This window comes from Aricia agestis, chromosome 4 (assembly GCF_905147365.1).
Source record: "Aricia agestis chromosome 4, ilAriAges1.1, whole genome shotgun sequence".
Classification (NCBI taxonomy): Eukaryota; Metazoa; Arthropoda; class Insecta; order Lepidoptera; family Lycaenidae; genus Aricia; species Aricia agestis.
In genome coordinates, this window is record NC_056409.1 from 19,875,478 (window position 1) to 19,894,812 (window position 19,335).

The following is a 19,335-nucleotide window of genomic DNA, read 5'->3' on the forward strand; positions in this document are numbered from 1 at the left end:
TTGCATCTCGGGCTTTTTTGTGAGATCTAGTACAAAATATATAATTAACTGTTTTTGTTTAAGGCCCAGTAGATATAAAATTAGCAGGTCGATGTCTGTCAGTACGAATATCGACGTAAAGATTATTAAAATAACATTCATATCAGCTCGCCTTTAAGAGTGGCGTTTACGCGCTCGCCGCGTGCCTTGATAATAGCAAATAGGAGAAAAAACCTTTTGTTTTCAGTATTACACAAATCAAATATGTATAATGTATATCAAATCGTTTAGGTTAGGTTACGACAAATGTATAACATTTTTTGTTTTTTCTAGAAAGTGTGTAATTCAGCCATAAAATGATTTAATTATGAAAAACAGTCATCTTTGAGATTTTTTTCTATCGAGCAGAATTTTTTAAATTGTGTACTGATATACTTTTGCGTATAGGAAATTTTCTCAATTTTAAAACGGTACTTTTTTATACTTAAATAATGACATTTACTTTACTAAAAACATTATTTAAAAAACCCATTTTACGTAGTTGCGACAACCACAGCGCCTTAAGGGGAGTCCACACCGCCCTTTTTTCCATACAAACGTTGTCCCCTGTTTCCTCCCTGGATAATGCTAGTAGAGTTATAATTTTATTTCCTGAATATCTACGGCCACTAATACAATGTCCCTATGTTTTCTTTTTTTTCATAATTTAATTATTAAATAAGATATGAACGTTCAAAAATCCAAAAAAATGGCCAGATTTTCCGCTGTGTTCAAACGTCCAGAAAACAGATTTGGCTAGATTATACAAAAAAGCAAAACATAGGAACACAGCTCAATCCTTTTTTTAATCTTTAATGAAAAAACTACTTAAATCGGTTAAGTTTTGGAGAAGGAATCAGGGGACAACGAATCGTTGATTTTCTGGATTTTCTGCAGTTGTCTCTATCGCGTTCTGCGGTATAGGCTTGAGGTAAGGGAGACAGCTATAGATATTACACGTACTTTTTTTTCATTTCTCTAGCCCCTGGTGTATCCTCTTAAGGCTGCGGCATGCAGCCGCGCTACTCGCGACTCGTTTTAGTATAGAAGTCGCGCGGCTGCTGCACTACTCGCGAGTCGCGATTTAATGTGAAGGCAGCCTAAATGCTTTTTAAAAATTTGTATCATATCTAGTTATATATTTCTAATATGATTTATTTTATAACCTAGTCATAAAGCCAAAGAATAAAAAGAATATTTAAAATTGAATCAAAGATTTACCTCGAAAAAAAAAAACAAGTCACAAGGTGCGTTACGAGTTGAATACGAGACGAGAGTACGAGATAAATAAAAAATGAGGCGCGTGGACACCTGTTTCTTTGCTGTATACACCTGTCCTTTTGGAATATAAAAAAGTAAGGACAATAATACGGTCCGTTTGGAGATAATATTACCTTCAAAATCTAACAGGATCTTTATGCCAAGGAAGTTATGTTTAGGGTTGATTTGAATTCTTCAAAATATTGTAGCCCTGACGCCTGCGCACTCAGAGTGGTTTAATGATTATTTAGTAACTTAATGTAATAAAGAATCTGATCGAAAATGTATGGAGTTAATGTCAAAAGCTTAATTAAGTTATTATCATATCACTCAGAGGAGTCAGGAGTGCCGAGTGTCACCAGTCACCGCAAGGTGTGGTGTGACTAATTTGCTATTACCACAAGATTACCACGTAATACGTCTAGACGTATTCTTAACTGTTAAGCTTATTGTAATGCGAAATAATGTAAATAAAAAAATTAGGCTTATAGTCTCGGTTACAACGTTTTATTTTTAAATTAGCTGTTGCCCGCGACTTCGTCCGCGTGGACTTTAGTTTATAGTTGTTCCCGTACATCGATTGAATCGTTTACGCGCAAATCAGAAAAGTATATTATGTGGGAACATAATATTTTTCCGGGACAAAAACATTCCATGTCCCAGATTCAAATTAGTATCTCCAATCTCCATGCCAAAATTGATTAAATAGTTTAGGCCAGGGCTTCCCTAACTGTGCGTCGCGACGCCCCGGTGCATCGCAACATTGTCCCAAGGGCGTCGCATGTCAACACAACCAAATCGAGTAAATGCCTCGCCCATTATGTCTTTCATATATCCCGGGCAGTGTATATCCCCGGTTTCACAAGATATGCTCAGAAAAGCAAGCGCATCGTTCACTTTAGCCAGCCTTGCTCGCTTATGCTTGTATTTGATTTGGTCATTATTTCCTAGTAACCAAAGGTCCAAATAGTGTTTTACGATAACCTATGTTGGGTAGGCTAGTTCTAAAATTAGAAAGTATTTTTGGGGGCTGAGGAGGGGCGTGGTAAAGAAATGGCAAAGTCCCAAGGGCATCACAGTACAAATAAGTTTGGGAAGCCCTGGTTTAGGCCATAATCATAAAAGTTTATTGTGCGGGAACCGTACATTTTCCGGGACAAACTTAGTATTCGTTGTCCTTACCCGAGACTCATAGTATATCCATACCAAATTCCATCAAAGTAGATTGAATAGTTTACGCGCAAATCTTAAAAGTATATTGTGCAGTAACCGTACATTTTTCCGGGACAAAATGAATCTTATGTTCTTTTTCGGGACTCAAAGTATCTTTATACCAAATTTCAGCAAAATAGGTCCAGCCGTTTACGCGTGATGTCGTAACCACGCGTAATATAATGTTCTGCGCGGCTTCGCCCGCGTAAATTAGATATTTCACAGACAAATTAGTCCACAAAAAATAGCCTATGATTATTCACGTGGTCTACTTCTTATCTGTGCCAAATAACAGAAACATTGCTCCAGTAGTTTGTGAGATAAGCTCTTTCAAATAATTTCCTCCGTTTTTTCACACTTTCCTCTATTCCTTCTTTTTTATTAGTCTTTGCCTGATAAGATATAGCCTATAGCTTTTCTCGATAAATGGACTCTCTAACATTGAAAGAATTTTTTAAATCGGACCAGTAGTTCCTGAGATTAGCGCATTCAAATAAGCCATTTCAAATAATTTCCCACTTTTATACCACACTTTTCTCTATTTCTTCACTTCTATTAGTTTTAACGTGATGAAATATAGCCTATAGTCTTCCTCAATAAATGGGCTATCTAAAACTGAAAGAATTTTTCAAATTGGACCAGTACTTCCTGAGATTAGTGCGTTCAAATAAGCACTTTAAAATAATTCCCCCCGTTTTTTCCACACTTTCCTCTATTTCTTCGCTCCTATTAGACTCAGCGTGATAAAATATAGTCTATAACCTTCCTCGATAAATGGGCTATCTAACATTGAAATAATTTTTTAAATCGGACCCATAGTTCCTAAGATTAGCGCGTTCAAATAAGCCCTTTCAAATAATTTACCCCCGTTTCTTCCACACTTTCCTCTATTTCTACGCTCCTATTAGTCTTAGCGTGATAAAATATAGCCTATAGCCTTCCTCGATGAATGGACTATCTAACACTGAAATAATTTTTCAAATCGGACTGGTAGTTCTTGAGATTAGCGCGTTCAAACAAACAAACAAACTAACAAACTCTTCCGCTTTATAATATTAGTATAGATATGTCTTCTCAAATCAATCAATGTTTCTTGACCATAATTATTATTTCTTTCATAGTTTTCCTCATTTCCTAAGGTCCGTATAAATAGTCAGTACTCGAGATGCATCTCGGTCTCAAGACACGGTTCAGGATCTGTGATTGGTTGGCTGTCAAATTTTGGACCAATCACAGAACCGAATTGCGTCTTGAGACCGGGTCGCATCTTAAGTACTGACTATTTATACGGGCCTAAGAGTTCTAACTTTAGAAGTCAGCTCAAGTATGATTTTAACTATACTAGAGCTAAATGAGAAGTAGATAATATTGTAGAATTAATAATTTCATCTCCTCCGAATCTGAGCACAACAAGAGTTTCCGCCCCCCGGTACAGTAACAAGTTGCCTCGGAAGACCACCTGCGCCTGCGCAGCCGGTTTTATTACGCAATGTTGTTAGCTTAATTTATTGACCAATTATTTGATTCCGTACAAACGCTACTGTGCTTATTGAATAGAAATAGTCAATAGACACCTGCCTAAGAGGTCCAATAAAATTTGAATAAATAATTTCCGTTATTTTCGTAGAAGAAATCAGTTTTTAAAGTTTGTTGAATGATAATCATCTTTTACCGTGTGATGACTAGTTTGAAAAAAGGGTGTTTAATTCATTTCTAAATAAACCTAGAACATTTATTGTTAGGTTTTTTCGCCACAGAATTTTTTGATTCGGTCGCCACGCTCAAAGGCCAAAGCCCGCGTAAAAGATATGCAATAGCCTAAAAATATTATTACGTACAACCTCCGGTTTTTCGAAACCATTTTACCACACGGGTTTTTTAATAGACCCTGACTTACTAACTCATCAACTTTGGACCTTTCTTTGAGGATTAGGAGAAGTATGCGTATGAGTCAGAACTCAGAAGTGTATCACGATACAACTGGACAAGGTTGTCGAACGTCATTTCAGAGAAGTGAGTCACTTCATGACCTCCGTGGAATCCCTCTTATCTCTCTTTATACCTCGATAACTTTCACGATTATTTTGATGTAGAAAGGAATTACATATTGATATCATAACCCTCCTTTTTGCTTCGCCGTAGTCGGGTAAAAATGTAGATACGGGAAGCGACAAACAGTACTATTATAATATTTTATCCTCATTCCTCACTTTCAGGATGTTTTTTTGTAATTTTTCTATATAAACCGCGATTGACAACATCTGACACTCCATTGTCAATCGCGGCTTACATAGAAAATGACAAGTTTTTGACAGGGAGTCAATGACCGCTACCGCCATGTTTCGCCGAGTACAGTATAGTCAGACGATTAATGACAGTTTAAGTAACCTGTTATAGCCTGTAATACTTTTGTCTATCAATTCTATGTATAGTTTTTTTTTTTTTATGAAATAAGGGGGGCAAACGAGCAAATCGGTCACCTGATGGAAAGCAACTTCCGTCGCCCATGTACCTTCGCTCGCAGCATCAAAAGAGCTGCAGGTGCGTTGCCGGCGAGGGAATAGGGTAATATGGGAGGGTAGGGATGGGAAGGGAATTATAGGGGAGGGTAGGGAAGGGAATAGGGCAGGGGATTAGGCCTCCGGTTAGTGAGTTAGTGAGACGATTAACAAAACTATACAAATTTTAGCTCCAAAGTGAGTATTAACTACTAGGCCCACCCTAGTGCTTAGTCCCTGAAATTCCAGCATACCTACACCAGCATACCTACACGTATAATATGCGAAAGGCCTAATGTTGCCATTTGTACATAATGTTATGTTACAGACTTACAGTTTTGAGTCCAGCAGTTAGTAGTACATTTACTTTTGCGAATGTTACTCAAAATTAATTAACACAAATTGCACGCCGCTTTGACGAGTGCACTCAAAAAAGTTACGTGAACACGACGCGATTACGACATTCGAAATGTTCAATAAATAAAGTAGGTAGCCGGTAGGACTACCGATGCTATTTAAAATCATAGAATTATAACGTAAGTATTGATATCGTTGTTTATAATGTGTATTGGGTAAGTGAACTTGGTTAGATCATAGATGGTTTAGGTTAACTTGGTTAGCTGGTCCTATTCGTGTTTCTAGCGTGTTTCCAAACTATCTGCGCTTCACAGAAGCTTGCTGCTGAAGGATCCCTTTTCTTTAAGATTCAACACAATCACAGCTGTTCGTAAGTCGAAACAAGCCTTCCTGCGTACCTGCTTTTTTTCTAGGCTGTTCTAGGTACCAAAACATTAAGCAATATTCAAACAATAGATTGAGACAAAAAGTTTTTGTTTTAAGTCTACCATGGACAATGCAGCCGATTGCTTAGGTCGGAGGTTCCCAATCTTTTTCAGCCCGCGGCGCAGTTACATTTTCGATATTTTGTAACGGCGCGGCGCCCTTTTTTACCTAGCTATTACAAAAATATACATATAAATAAACACCTTTAATGATTATTATAATTAGGTTAAGCAGGTGAATATAGGTTTAGGATAATGATGGAGGATTGACTCACGGCACCCCTCTTGCCTTTCCACGACGCACCAGGGCGCCGCGGTGCACAATTTGGGAACCCCTGGCTTAGGTAGTAGGAACAGCTGTTAAGAAGTCGGCATGATTTGGATTTTAAATTCTGCAAAAATCAACTTGAGTTGCAGTTGTTACAAAGTTCTAATAAAAATTTGATGTAAGCACTAAGCCACTTCACTTGTTTGCAACAAGGAGGAAACGTTACGTCCCATTTAATCAGAAGTAGGAACTGGAAATAAATCACTTCAAAACAATACAAGCGTAAAATTATCGATAAATTATGGGTTATTTACCCGACGGGCACAAAAAGTGTAATACAGATTACAGGTCCAGCTCAGACTAGTGCATCTAAGATAACACAATTATAATATAGGACTAGTGTAAAAGAAGTCGACCAAATTTTTATACGATTTACGGAACAAAGTTAACTAAGTTTGCAATCGAATGAACCGTGTTTAATGCGGTGTGTGTATTCGTTTGCAAGCAATCCCCAAAATATGGCTTCGTAATAACATAACGACGAATTCGATCGTGCTTCAACCCTCGCAGTAATGTGTTTTAGCCAGCCAGCGGGCTGCCAGCCGTCCCGGGCGCTCCGGGCAGGGCGGGTGGGATCGCAACGTTTCACGCACAATTCAATTACGGTAAAATCGTTCAATCCAGTCTCCACTCTACCGAAATTAATTATTTTAATATTAAAACTACTACTTACATTCATTTGCGAAGAAATAAACCAGAATATCTGAAGATAAATGCAATGTATCGATCACAGTTCACAATAATATTGTTCAGTGAAAATCCGAGTAAAACGTATTTAAGTCTAAAGAAAGTAATGGAATTGCAACACAATTTAATTCAACAATAAAAATCGACACCACAATAACTGAATAAAATTCATTCACAATAAAATTCATACAATAACGACAGGTCTCTTCACAACAGACCGCAAAGAACGACTGATTGAAAAACTGTCTAAAATCTAAATGATTGAACCGCGACCATTTGCGAATGAAAGACCGGTGAATGAATGATATGAAATGACGTTGACTTTGACGTTTTTATTTTTTTTATTTTACGGTCTTGTACGCAAAAGTAAAGAAGTTTTTACCGTTATGTTGGCAAACTTGCATATTTTATTGCATCATGTTGGTAGCGATACATCACAAAGTGAAGTGCGAACCGATTGTCAATGACAGTCAATGTCAAATCGTGAGTATCACGAAATCGCAGGAATTTTTATTTTGTTAATTTGTTTTTCGTTTTCTCATAGTTTTATCACTTTAGTCGTTGGATATGGAGGAGGATCGTCTCTTTGACGAACGAGTCTCAATAAGAGAATCTGCTCGTCCTTTAAAAAAATACGGAAGTACGTGTAATCATATGAAGAGGAACGAGGAATACATAAAGCACATAATGACTAAAGGGGATACGTTACAAGGCATAGCTCTAAAATATGGTGTCACAGTAAGTAATCACTTTAATTGTGTTGACTATTATCAGGTCAGCATTGGTAATTTTACTCACAGTTTACTATATCTATGCCTTGACTTTCAGATGGAGAAAATACGACGAGCAAACCGCTTATTCGCCTCAGACAGTTTATTTTTAAGAGAGTATTTATTAATTCCTGTGACCAAAGACTCTCCCTTCTACGAGAATGGTGAAAGAGTAACAGAATTGGGTCCACCCACTCACCGAGCTTCAATAGCGGGGATGCCCACAAACGACTTCTCCCCTGGAAGCCCGGATGAGAAGGAGACTTTTGATAACTTCCTAAATAGACTAGATTCATCTATTGCGAGTATCAAGAAACATGTAGAAAAAACTAAGGAGAATAGCGAGTGAGTATTTTTTATTTTATTATAAGTACAATAGAAGTATCATCTAATTATTCTAAATCATAAAAACACCAGCTTGTGGGCATTGTGAATCATAGTATAATTTCAGAAATTGGAGTTCACAGGATAAATAATTACTAATTATTTGTTTTGTACCTAATCAAATCAATGCAATAAAAAATGGGGTAATTACTTCTCTTGTAATAATAACACAATTTCTTCAACTTTTAGTTTGGAAATAAAGTATTGTGTAATATGTTACAAAAAATTTAAAGGCGTAAAAAGGGTCACTTCCTGATGTTATATATTTCATGCATTATCAATTTGATAAGGTGATAAGAAATAACCATTTTATTTAAATTATCTACGTTAAATCACTGCACATGACAAAATTATGAGTTATTATCAAATACCAACAACATCATCAGCTTTACTTACTTATAAAATATATTATTCCTATAATCTACTTCTTATAATATCTTCTTTATTTCAAAGTTTTTGTAGTGGCATGAGAATTGTTTCATGATACCACCATGTCAAGAAGCTTTTATCATATGTTGTTTAATGATAAAGATGTCACACTTTGATTCATTATATTGAGTTGGCTAGGCATGAGGTCAATGAACCATTAGATAAGTAGAATGTTTACAAACTGTACCTATTTAGCTGTTGTATTATGACCCTAAATATGTGACTAGTTACAAAATTTGACTTCTCGTCAGTTGCCCAATTTTTACTACCTATTGAGCGGTCTTGTTTTTTTTCTGCATTAAATTCGGGCAGTATAAACTATATAATTGATGACCCTTTTTTATGTAACCTTGAATTTTGGTTTGAATTTTAAAATATTCTTTGTGTGACTTTATAATTAATATTTTTATTTTTTATAATTAACATACACTTGAGTATCTTAAAGATATTTTTAAGATACTCAAGTGTATGTTAATTATAAAATTATTTTAATGTGTATACATTCAAATAATTACTTTAACCTATCAATCCCCAAGTAGCAGCTGACTGCCAGCATAACAATTGAAAATCTATCGTGTCTGCGATACCCAAATGAACGGATTAAAGAGTTTTGAGGAAACTGACCATAGCATACAAAATTTACTCTGTCACAAAAATCACTGAAAATATTTTACAACTACATATCTAGATGTTTCTATGCTACATTTATTAGATAATAGTATCATGACTGTTGTATAACACCTAAAACAAACAGTTTACTTGAGTGTTAACAAAATATGTTTCTTGTAAACGAAACAGATACTTAATATTAATTTGTAAGGTTATTACTTATTTGCTTTAAATCTTAAACATTACAATTTCATATTATGTAGATTATTTTTTTACTTTTAAATTATATGGACTGCATTTTTACTTATTGTGATTTGCGATATTGATATTTGTTGATTTGGTCAAGTCACCAAGCCAAGCCAATGTATCACAATTCACAACTTATTGTATACCATTCAATCAGTGGCTCACAATTTCCTAAAGCTAAGTCATCCAGGTACTTATTTGTGTAAGACACTTTTAATTTGAGATATATCATTCTGTTAATATTTTCTTCAAACATGCTTCAAACTAATATTAAAAAGGCAAAAGTTTGTGAGTGTGTATGTTTGTTACTTCGATAACGGCTAGAGCTTCGATAAAATTTGGCATAGAGTTAGTTGACATCCTGGATTAACACATAGGCTACATTTTACGCAATTTACTTTCACCAAAAAACTGCGGATAACAACGCGGGGCATACAATGATATAATAATAAAAAACTCAAAGCAGATATGTTACTACCGCACGCGTTGTGAAGCTTCAAATACGACCCAATTGGGTCGTCTTTTATTTAGTCTGTCTCTTTTACGTAAATGGCATTTCGTATCTTTTGTTTCACTTATCTGTCAAATTTGTCAATGTTGTTCGGAAGAGAGTATGAACGTAACAGATCTGTATAAATAGAATATCATTGGGGGTATAGCAATATATTATGATGTAAAGCTAATTTGGGGCACTTATAATCGGATCATGTCCTACTCCTCGTTGATAAAAGTAGTAGCACATCCTTTTGGCCGTCAACACACAGGGATTTATCACTTGCCATCATCATCATCAGACGGTGTATAGTTATTCTTCAACTAATATTATTTTAATGATCACTTATTTAAAGAATAAGTAATTATTTTATCCTTATTTTGCATACAGTCCTGATTGAAATTTGAAAGTGATGGAAAGTTCCAATATTCAATTTTACTCAAGCCTTTTGTTGTCAGCGTATTTGACGCCGTTTTTTTGTGAGGCTACGGTATTCATTTAATTCAGTCGACCTTTTATAGATCTCAGGGTCAAAATAGTCGTAGCAAGTACGTGTTGACGTAAAACCAACGTTCCCGCCGTAGTGTGTTGACTGTACAATTAAGTCGTTAAATACATTTTTCAACCTTATTGTCATAGCAATAAGGCTTGTAATGTGCTACACTTTTAAAGTACTAATAGTACACGAGTCAGCGCCTAGATCACATGACTGTGATGCAAGCACCTTTCATATTTTCGCGTTGGATGGCTCCATTTGAGTTCTGACTGACATAGTTACTGATGTAAATGTTACGATTTGAATATGCTAATAAAATGTTAAAAGATCTTTCCTTATAAAAAATAATAACAATCGTTTTTTATGGTTCCGTACCTAAAGGGTTAAAACGGGACCCTATACTAAGACTTCGATGTCTGTCCGTCTTGTCTGTCTGTACAAGAAACGTGTTTTTTTGGCCTTTTTTGCTCGTAATCAATAATCGTGGTAATAGCTAGGCACTTGAAATTTTCACAAAATCCTTAATTATATTTGTATTTTAATAATTAAAATAAAGTAAATATTGGGGGGCTCCCATACAAAAAAAACACAATTTTTGTCTACTTTCGCTCTATACCGGTACGGAACCCTTCGTGCGCGAGTCCGGCTCGCACTGGGCCGATTATCCTAAACATGATTTCCAGTAATATCGAGTAAGGCTTTCGCTTCCGAGTTTAAAATGGTTTACGTCGCTTTAAATTAACTTTTCAGGACTATTTTACAGATTCCGACAGATGATGCTCTAGTTTTGGAACTCTTTTTCGCTTCAATCTCAAGCTGTGCTATTTGCACCTGCGTTTGACACAACATTCGAGATAAAATAATATAGATCTCTATGCGGGTCCTATAAGCAGTTAAATCAGTATGCTAAAGACACAAGGATATCTTTGAAATTCAAGATAAAAATAAATAGTTTAAACCGACTAGCTGATAGCCGATAGGCCTACGCCGAACCAAACGATATTATTATTTAATACTTTATACATAACCCATACTTAGGTACATAGTTGTCAATTAATAACATTTATCGCACCGTTGCGTGACGAAATTCGGGCATAGAATGCGATTAATTAAGTCAGATGTTATTGAGTGTTAGTTAACTGCTAAACCGTTGTTTATTTAACCTTGACTTGCTTTTATCCCATTCGCTTTCTTTATTTTTATGTACAGTCGAAGACAGGTCGGGTGTATAACTTTGAACCCTATTACAAAGCACTAAGCAGTAAGGTCGAATTGTGGTTTATATTTCTTCGACTGTACGTTAAGGAAAATGAGTGATTGGTAAGTTGAACGATCTCATATTTTATTGTGTTACATAATGACTCTGAATGTAGATCTATTCAGATCGTTTTCTCGTTGGAAATGGTAATGAAAATTTAAAAAAAAACATACGAAGTGTCTCTGTCCCTAAATTAAAAAATAAAAAGATAAAAAATCAAACTCTCTTCTATCAGACTGTCTCGGGTGCATGTTTTTGTCACGTGTATATTTGAAGTTAACTCCAATTTGTATGAAAACAGCGCCTACTCTTTCTTCAGCGACAAAATCTTAGGTCACTGGTCTACCGTTTACCTCTTTTCTATATTTGCGCAAGGGTTTGACACTTGGTTCGCTAGTTCTGTCAGCGGCGGTAGGAAGGTCTAGTTAGTGAACGTCTGTACAAACGCGGAAAATACCTCAATTATGTTAATTGAAAAAATTGCGCATTACTCATAGTTCATAACGTGCTCATGCTCAATGCTCATAGGACATAGACATATTGGACGTATTATGTTATATGTACCTTGTTCTCTTAGTAGTTGTAGCTCATATATTCGTTTATCGCGCGGGAACCGTACATTTTTCAGGGATAAAAAGTATCCTATGTCCTTTCCCTGGATTCGAATTATCATAATAAATAGAACAGCCTTTTCCTTAGTGGGCGATAACGCCCGCTTGTGGGCGCTGAAGGTCTAAAGGGAGGTGTGAAACCCAGAAAAAAAATGGGGGCGTTGTGCAGAGGCTTGGGGTTTAATGTAAATGGGGGCCTCCCCCCCATCCCAGGAGGGTTTCCTCTGGAATTAATTTGTTCTCAAAGCGGGCAGTAGACAAAATAAGTTTGGGACCCCTGATATAGAACCTAAAATGCTACTTGGGTAATTTGGTTGGATTAATTTCGGCGCTAAGAATTTGCGGGTAAAATATAGTGACTCATAATCTACGAATAATAAAAACTAAGGAAAAGTAACTCCGTCAAAAAACATGCTCCACAATACTTGTCAAAAAACGTGTACCATATGGCGGCTCTCGACATAGGCGAACGCGTTGGCCAACGCGTCTGCAGACGCGTTGGCCCAATGTGTAGAACGGGCGTTCGCGCGTTGGCCAACGTCTAAATACCTACGGCCAACGCGCGAACGCCCGTTCTACACATTGGGCCAACGCGTCTGCAGACGCGTTGGCCAACGCGTTCGCCTATGTCGAGAGCCGCCATTAGGTACACATTTCAATACATTTGCAATATTTAGGTGACCTTGAGCGGTGCTAGGCTGAGGTTACATGACAGATCAAAAGGAACCAAATTTAAAACGGTAATAGTATGGGAGTTACGATTCCTTAGTTTTTATTATTCGTAGCTCATAATTTAGTCTTTTTACTTGATTTGCCTAAATGTTCTTTGTTCGAATGCAGTTGGCCAGGTGCCCACTACATCGATTCGTATGAAAATAGCAGTTTGCTTTTATCTTATCTCTAGCGTGTATTTAAAAGAGTAAACTAACTGATATGTTACATACAATTTGAACCAATGTGTCGAGAAAAATATTCCATAAATTGTATGCTGATATCTACAAAATATTATTAATATCTTATTATAGTCTTGAAATATTCCTGGAAGTCAATTTAAATAATATAAAAATTATGTATTAAAATATGAAAATTGGATAACATGGAATTTTGTAATAACTATAGGAAGTTAAATCTTAATAATGCTGTTAATGTGTAAACTATTTATTTGACGTTCATAAGTGTTACTGTGTGACCTACATGAATAAATTATTTTGATTTGATTTGATTTGAGTCCATGGAAGAAGTATAATAAGTAGGGAAGTGATACAAAGTTCACAAGATCATCTAGTAATATTATCCATATATCTTAATATATATATTTCTTGTGTGCGTGTGTATGTGACTGAACTCCTCCTAAACGACTGGACCAATTTTGATGAAATTTTTTGTGTGTGTTCGTGGAGATTCGAGAATGGTTTAGATTTACAGTTTGGTCTACTGGAAAATGTTTTTTCAATTAATTTCTTATTTATAACGAGTTGTTGATTTTGGAATGTTTTACATTAGATCCGGCGGACGGCGCTATCATCGCATTCAATATTATTCTATTTCAATTTAGAATAATATTGAATGCGATTTACTCCGCCGTTTGTGAACCGATTTTCAAAATTTTTCTTTTGGTATATGTGGTATCATCCCAATTTGGTATTATATTCACAAAAGTGGTGATCTGATGAAGGATGCATAAGTAATCGAGGGAACTTCTCAAAATTTATATGGAAACATGTGGTGACTTCGGTTTCGTGAGAAGTATTCTAAGCATGATTTTGCAGCGAGGTATACCTGGTATACCGTGGTTCGGAAGGTGCTGAGAGAACTCCTGATTCTTTATAGATACAAGTTTGGGAAATTCGGCGTTGTTTTAAGAACGGAAAGCATATGCTACTACGCAAATTACATTCATCATCATCATCATCATCACTACCATTTTATACCATACATCGTCCCATGGTTATGACTTATGAGCCTATAATGACCCTGTTATTGGTACTTTGCATAGTCTTTTAGATCGAGACTCGAGTTTGTCAAGCGATAATTTAAAAAAATCGATACTTAATATTGCTTGAGAGTATATTTGCTTGAACTGAGAGTATGTAAGATAGTTAATTTATCGAATAAGGCTATAGGCTATTTATTATCACGCTAAAACTAATAGGACCGAAGAAACTCAGGAAAATGTGGGAAAAACGGGGGAAATATTAGAAATTACGAACTACTGGAGCAATTTTTATGGCAATATTTGGCACAGATATAGAGTAAACCAAGTGAAGGGAGTAGGGACATAAGAGCTATTTTTATGGGAAAATATCCGGTTTCCGTAAAATTCCTAATTTACGCGGGCGAAGCCGCGCGGGACATCTAGTATATATATAAAAATGGATTTCTAATTGTGTAAGTAACGCTGAAACTTGAAAACGGTGTACGGATTGGGCTTATTTTAGTCTTAAAATATTCGTAGAAGTCCAGGGAAGGTTTTGTTACGGTACACGGTATACGGATATGTGGTGCCATCTAGCGGCAAACCAGCGAAACTGATCAGGGGACACACTACACATAAATCCCCTACTCGAAACTAGATGGCACTAGGTGGTACATGCCCGAGCCTCCTAGAAGGCCCGATTCACGTAAACAAGTAAACAAGTATGGGAACATACTTGTTTACTTGTTTACGTGAATCGGGAACTTTCTAGAATTCGTCTCGCCATATAAAAAGCCGCAGGTAGACGGCCCGGCGATTCAGTTCAATCTGAGCGATCTTCGAGGCGACAACAAGTGATCAATAGTGAGTGCACCAGTGAAACCTGCGACTTGGCTACGACCTAGGACAGTGATAGTGCTTAGTGATTGGACCTAGTGATTAGTGTTTGGACTTAGTGCTAAGTGGTGTGACCTAGTGTGTGCTTGTGTGACCTAGACTTAGTGAATAAAGTCTTCAAGAGAGTCAGCAGGTCTTTCTCTCCAAATCCTTCGAACCCTAGCACGTAACAGTTTTAAAGTGACACGAAGTTCACCGGGACAGCTAGTCTTTTTATAAATCTAGTAAATATTTTAAATCCAACTCAATAAAATGGCGTTTTAGTTGGTGTTCGGGACAATACTAGACTATATCATACTAGGTAACACGTTTCTAATTCCCATTTGCCAGGAAAATTGACGTTTATCTGACTTGATTTGACTTCAAGGGGGGGGGGGGGGGGGCTGCAGCCTGCAGTCAGTAACAAGTAACATGTAATTTTGAATTTTCCCTATGTTCTAATTATACCAAACTGGATCAACAGGAAAGTATTAAGTATGTTTACAGACATCATACATGTCATTCGTTTGAGTAAGGACAAATAGTTTAAATTAAAATGATATTTAATTTATTATCAATGTTAAGTACGCGTAATTTTTACTCATAAACAATATTTTTTACCAAAAACCAACAAAATTGAAAATTATTCTCCGTCATTATTGAGACGATAGCGAGCTGATGATCGTGATTAGCAACAATTACAACTTTGTTTAAAAATGACTGAAAGAACTACATTAAAATCGGTTTACGGCCGTTCCCAATATTTGATCTATCTCTGGTTTTGCCCTACTAGAGATAGGAATAGCTCACAATTGACATAAAATATATGTCTCTAATGTCTAATGTGAGTTATTCCTATCTGTAGTAGGGCAAAACCACAGATAGATCAAATATTGGGAACGGCCGTTATTCATTTGAAAATTACGATGCTACATATTTAAGACTTATAACAACCGTCGTCTTTGTTAGGGCCTAAAAACTTAAGAATTCGAAATAAATATACTTCGAACATTATCGACTACATTCTACATGACGTAGACTATTCAAATTTACGCAATATACGAGTATTATAACCTCTGAATGGTTTAAGCTCCTGTTGTCTAAAGAATAACTGAATTCGCACTGCAATTATTATTTACTAAATGTCGCCTGCAACTTCATTGCGCCAAACATTATTATCGCGCGGGAACCGTACATTCTTCCGGGATAAAAAGTATCCTATGTCCTTTCCCGGGACTCAAAAATCAAAATATCTCCATATCAAACAGCAATATAGTTTAGCGGATTCTATAATTGGGCATGAAGTACAGAAGACTTTCGCATATTTTGTAGTATGGATAATATTCTCCTCACGCGCGGAAACGTCGAGAGAGACAAGCTCGATATTGGCCAACAGTGTGAACAGGGAATATTGTGTATAATAAAAGTATTTTGATATAATGTACAGGCGAGTGCGTCACTGGCGCTTTTTACGATACGAACGATGATGGATGGTGAATCAAAAAAGTATTTCGCAATTTGATTTATGAAAAGTTTGCTTCAGTTCAACTGTATCCTGTTGAAGGTACTGGAAATAGCTCGTGGTAAATATTGTAGAGCCGGTCCGAGACGGTGCCACGTCGTATTCGAGTTTATTACTTCCGTCTTCCACAATAGATGATTATACTTAAGTCTATGTATGACCGATTTATCGGTCCTGGTTGGCTTTGTGACCGTGCCTATGATCGAAATGATGGGGTGTTAGGAATAAAATCCACCAGTGTAACACAGAGTTTATTATCTTACTCAGAACAATAGTAATTATCGACACTTCAATCAATACACAGTAATTTCACGATACTTTAAATGGACCAAGTTGACGACTCAACGATTGGAAGCAAAAGACCCGAATATTACTCGTGCAGCAACTTTTATACTAAATTTTCTAGCGCCATCTTAGTTCCTTTAGGTTCCGCTTCCGGTTAGAGGAAATATGGCGCTAGTTGTTTCATAATTTGGCAACTGGACATCTGGTTGACCACTATTTTCCTTAAATTGCCAACAGAGGCAAGTCACGGTAAATGACCAAATTCGTCTAAAATTTTGTGACGAGTTTGTGAGTTGCAGAAAAATTGAGTCTAATCTAGATCAAAGTTTTAAAAAAATTGTAAAATTTTGCTTCTTAAAATTATATCTTAATATATAAAACTCAAAGGTGACTGACTGATTGACATAGTGATCTATCAACGCACAGCCAAAACCACTGCACGTATCGGGCTTAAATTTGGCATGCAGGTAGATGTTATGACGTAGGCATCCGCTAAGAAAGGATTTTGATAAATTCCAGCCCCAAGGGGTTCAAATAGGGGATGAAAGTTTGTATATAATAATACTTCTTAATGCGAGCGAAGCCACAGGCAAAAGCTCGTGTAACTATAAAACAATTAAAACTTATGACTTGTAACGAATGTTATTGACTACTTAAAACTCAAGTATCCTGCAGATTACTGAGTTTCTGACTTTAGCGTTTTTCCTGTCCCCCTAAGGGTCAATTCAGACCGCAACGCGACGCGTAGATGCATTTCTAAATTTGTACTAAATTAACAGATTTCAATTGCGTGAGACGTCTTGCAATTCTGTCAAATCCATACAAAATTAGAAATGCATCTACGCGTCGCGTTGCGGTCTGATTTGACCCTAACTGCACAGTGGTTACACAAATTATTAAATACTCTTTCAAACAATACAATGGGTATGACCTTACACTCAACATAATATCCAATATCATTTCCAGGTTCGTGAAAGACCTGGAGCAGAGCTACCCGCGGTCGCGGCCGACGGCGCGGCTGCGGCAGTCGGCGTCGATGGGCGCGTCCACGTCGTACAACGAGGTGGTGCCGCCGCCGCTGCCGCCGCCGCCGCTCACGCAGGGCCGCCGCGTCGACCGCTCGCTGCGATGCCTCGAGCAGGTGCACGACGACCTGTTCCAGTTGTAGCGCCCGCGGCAGCGCAGGTGTGTATGTGTGTGCATGTGTGAGTCAAGGAGTCATACAGCTCTTGCGACAGCGCAGGTGTGTATGTGTGTGTGACTCTATTCACTCCGAGTACAATGGGATAAGACTGGCCATAGACGGACCGCAAGTTGCAGTCGGGAACGACTGCTCTAGAGCGGTCGCGTTGAACAAATGCTCGGACCGCTCAAGAACTGCTCGAGCGAATGTGTATTGCGGACATGAATTTAGTATAGAAACTGCAGATCGCCGTGCGGCAACCGCATCTTGCAGTCAGTCCCGACTGATGCAGTCCATCCATGGCCGGCCTAAGAGCGCTCGGGACAGCGCTGGTATGATATACATATTTTGTGTGAGTGGGCGTGGTGAGTGCATGCGTGCGTATGTGTAGGCGGTGATGCCACGCCTATCGCTTACTTAGCTTGTCTAGATCTAACAACTATAATATCTTTCAGTTGCTTTTGCAACCCCATAGGCCATAGCATACTTACTCGAAATACAAACGCATACACACACTAATACTTCGCGCACTAGCTCGGGGTATTTACTAAACATGTTGCGGAGGGAGTGGTGTCACACTCTTCAACCATAGACTTCTCGGAGTTCACTGCCGCAGTACCCACAATACTGATGCATTATGCACGCACGCACGCACGCACGCACGCACGCACGCACGCACGCACGCACGGACGCACGCACGCACGCACGGACGAATACGCTCTCAGTATTCGCGTGAGCGTGCATTTCGCAGTTTTTTAGGGTTCCGTACCCAAAGGGTAAAAACGGGACCCTATTACTAAGACTTCGTTGTCTGTCCGCCTGACCGTCTGTCCGTCTGTCTGTGTGTGTCTCCAGGCTGTAACTCAAGAACCGCTATAGCTAGAATTCTGAAATTTTCACAGATTGTGTGTATCTGTTGCTGCTATAGAAACAAATACTAAAAACAAAATAATATTAATATTTAAGCGGGGCTCCCATACAACAAACGTGATTATTTTGGCCTTCTTTGCTCGTTATCAATAATGGCAATAGGCACTTGAAATTTTCACAAAGGCCTGAAATATGTATGTACTTAATTATTATTAATAATAATATTTAAATAAAATAAAAATTTAAGGAGGGCCTACAAAAACAATATTTGCTCTATAACGGTATGGAACCCTTTGTGCGACAGTCCGACTCGCAGTTGGCCGATTATTTTAAAGTAGATATATTTAAATATACCCACAGCTATATTTGGGCTAAATATTATGATTGTCACTACATGTTTTTTGTGTGTGTTTCCAGATATGCGCGTCTACAATGAGCTGAGCCGTGCTGTGATAGCAGGGTCACGGCCGCTCTAGTTACTGACCACCCGTGTACATAGGTCCGTATGTATAGAACGTTTTATATTTAACCATAGTTTATATAAGAGTATGCTTTACGCCATGGTCTGTTTGTAATAAATATCTTTTTATTTACCATTAGTTT

The 19,335-nt window shown here is 37.3% G+C and overlaps 2 protein-coding genes across 2 annotated transcripts in view; one reads left to right on the plus strand and one right to left on the minus strand.

Moving 5' to 3' along the window:
- The window catches only part of LOC121725936 (myosin-I heavy chain), a 90,598-nt gene extending 83,594 nt beyond the window's left edge, over positions 1-7,004 (minus strand). The window contains exon 1 of the mRNA XM_042113135.1: positions 6,772-7,004. The gene's annotated coding sequence lies outside the window, so the exon portion shown is untranslated. The remainder of the gene's footprint in view (positions 1-6,771) is intronic.
- Positions 7,005-7,249: 245 nt separating this feature from the next.
- Positions 7,250-19,325, plus strand: LOC121725943 (lysM and putative peptidoglycan-binding domain-containing protein 2). The gene is made up of 4 exons (XM_042113142.1): positions 7,250-7,523; positions 7,614-7,900; positions 17,646-17,864; positions 19,150-19,325. The coding sequence occupies exons 1-3, from the start codon at positions 7,353-7,355 to the stop codon at positions 17,845-17,847; spliced, it is 660 nt and encodes a 219-aa protein (XP_041969076.1). The 5' UTR covers positions 7,250-7,352; the 3' UTR covers positions 17,848-17,864; positions 19,150-19,325.
- The last annotated feature ends 10 nt before the right edge of the window (positions 19,326-19,335 follow it).

Excerpts from the sequence above, each read along its gene's own strand:
- LOC121725943 (XM_042113142.1), top strand. The coding sequence starts at position 7,353 with ATGGAGGAGGATCGTCTCTTTGACGAACGAGTCTCAATAAGAGAATCT. Across the intron at positions 7,524-7,613 it reads CTCTAAAATATGGTGTCACA|ATGGAGAAAATACGACGAGC; the intron begins GTAAGTAATCAC and ends CTTGACTTTCAG. Across the intron at positions 7,901-17,645 it reads AAAACTAAGGAGAATAGCGA|GTTCGTGAAAGACCTGGAGC; the intron begins GTGAGTATTTTT and ends TATCATTTCCAG.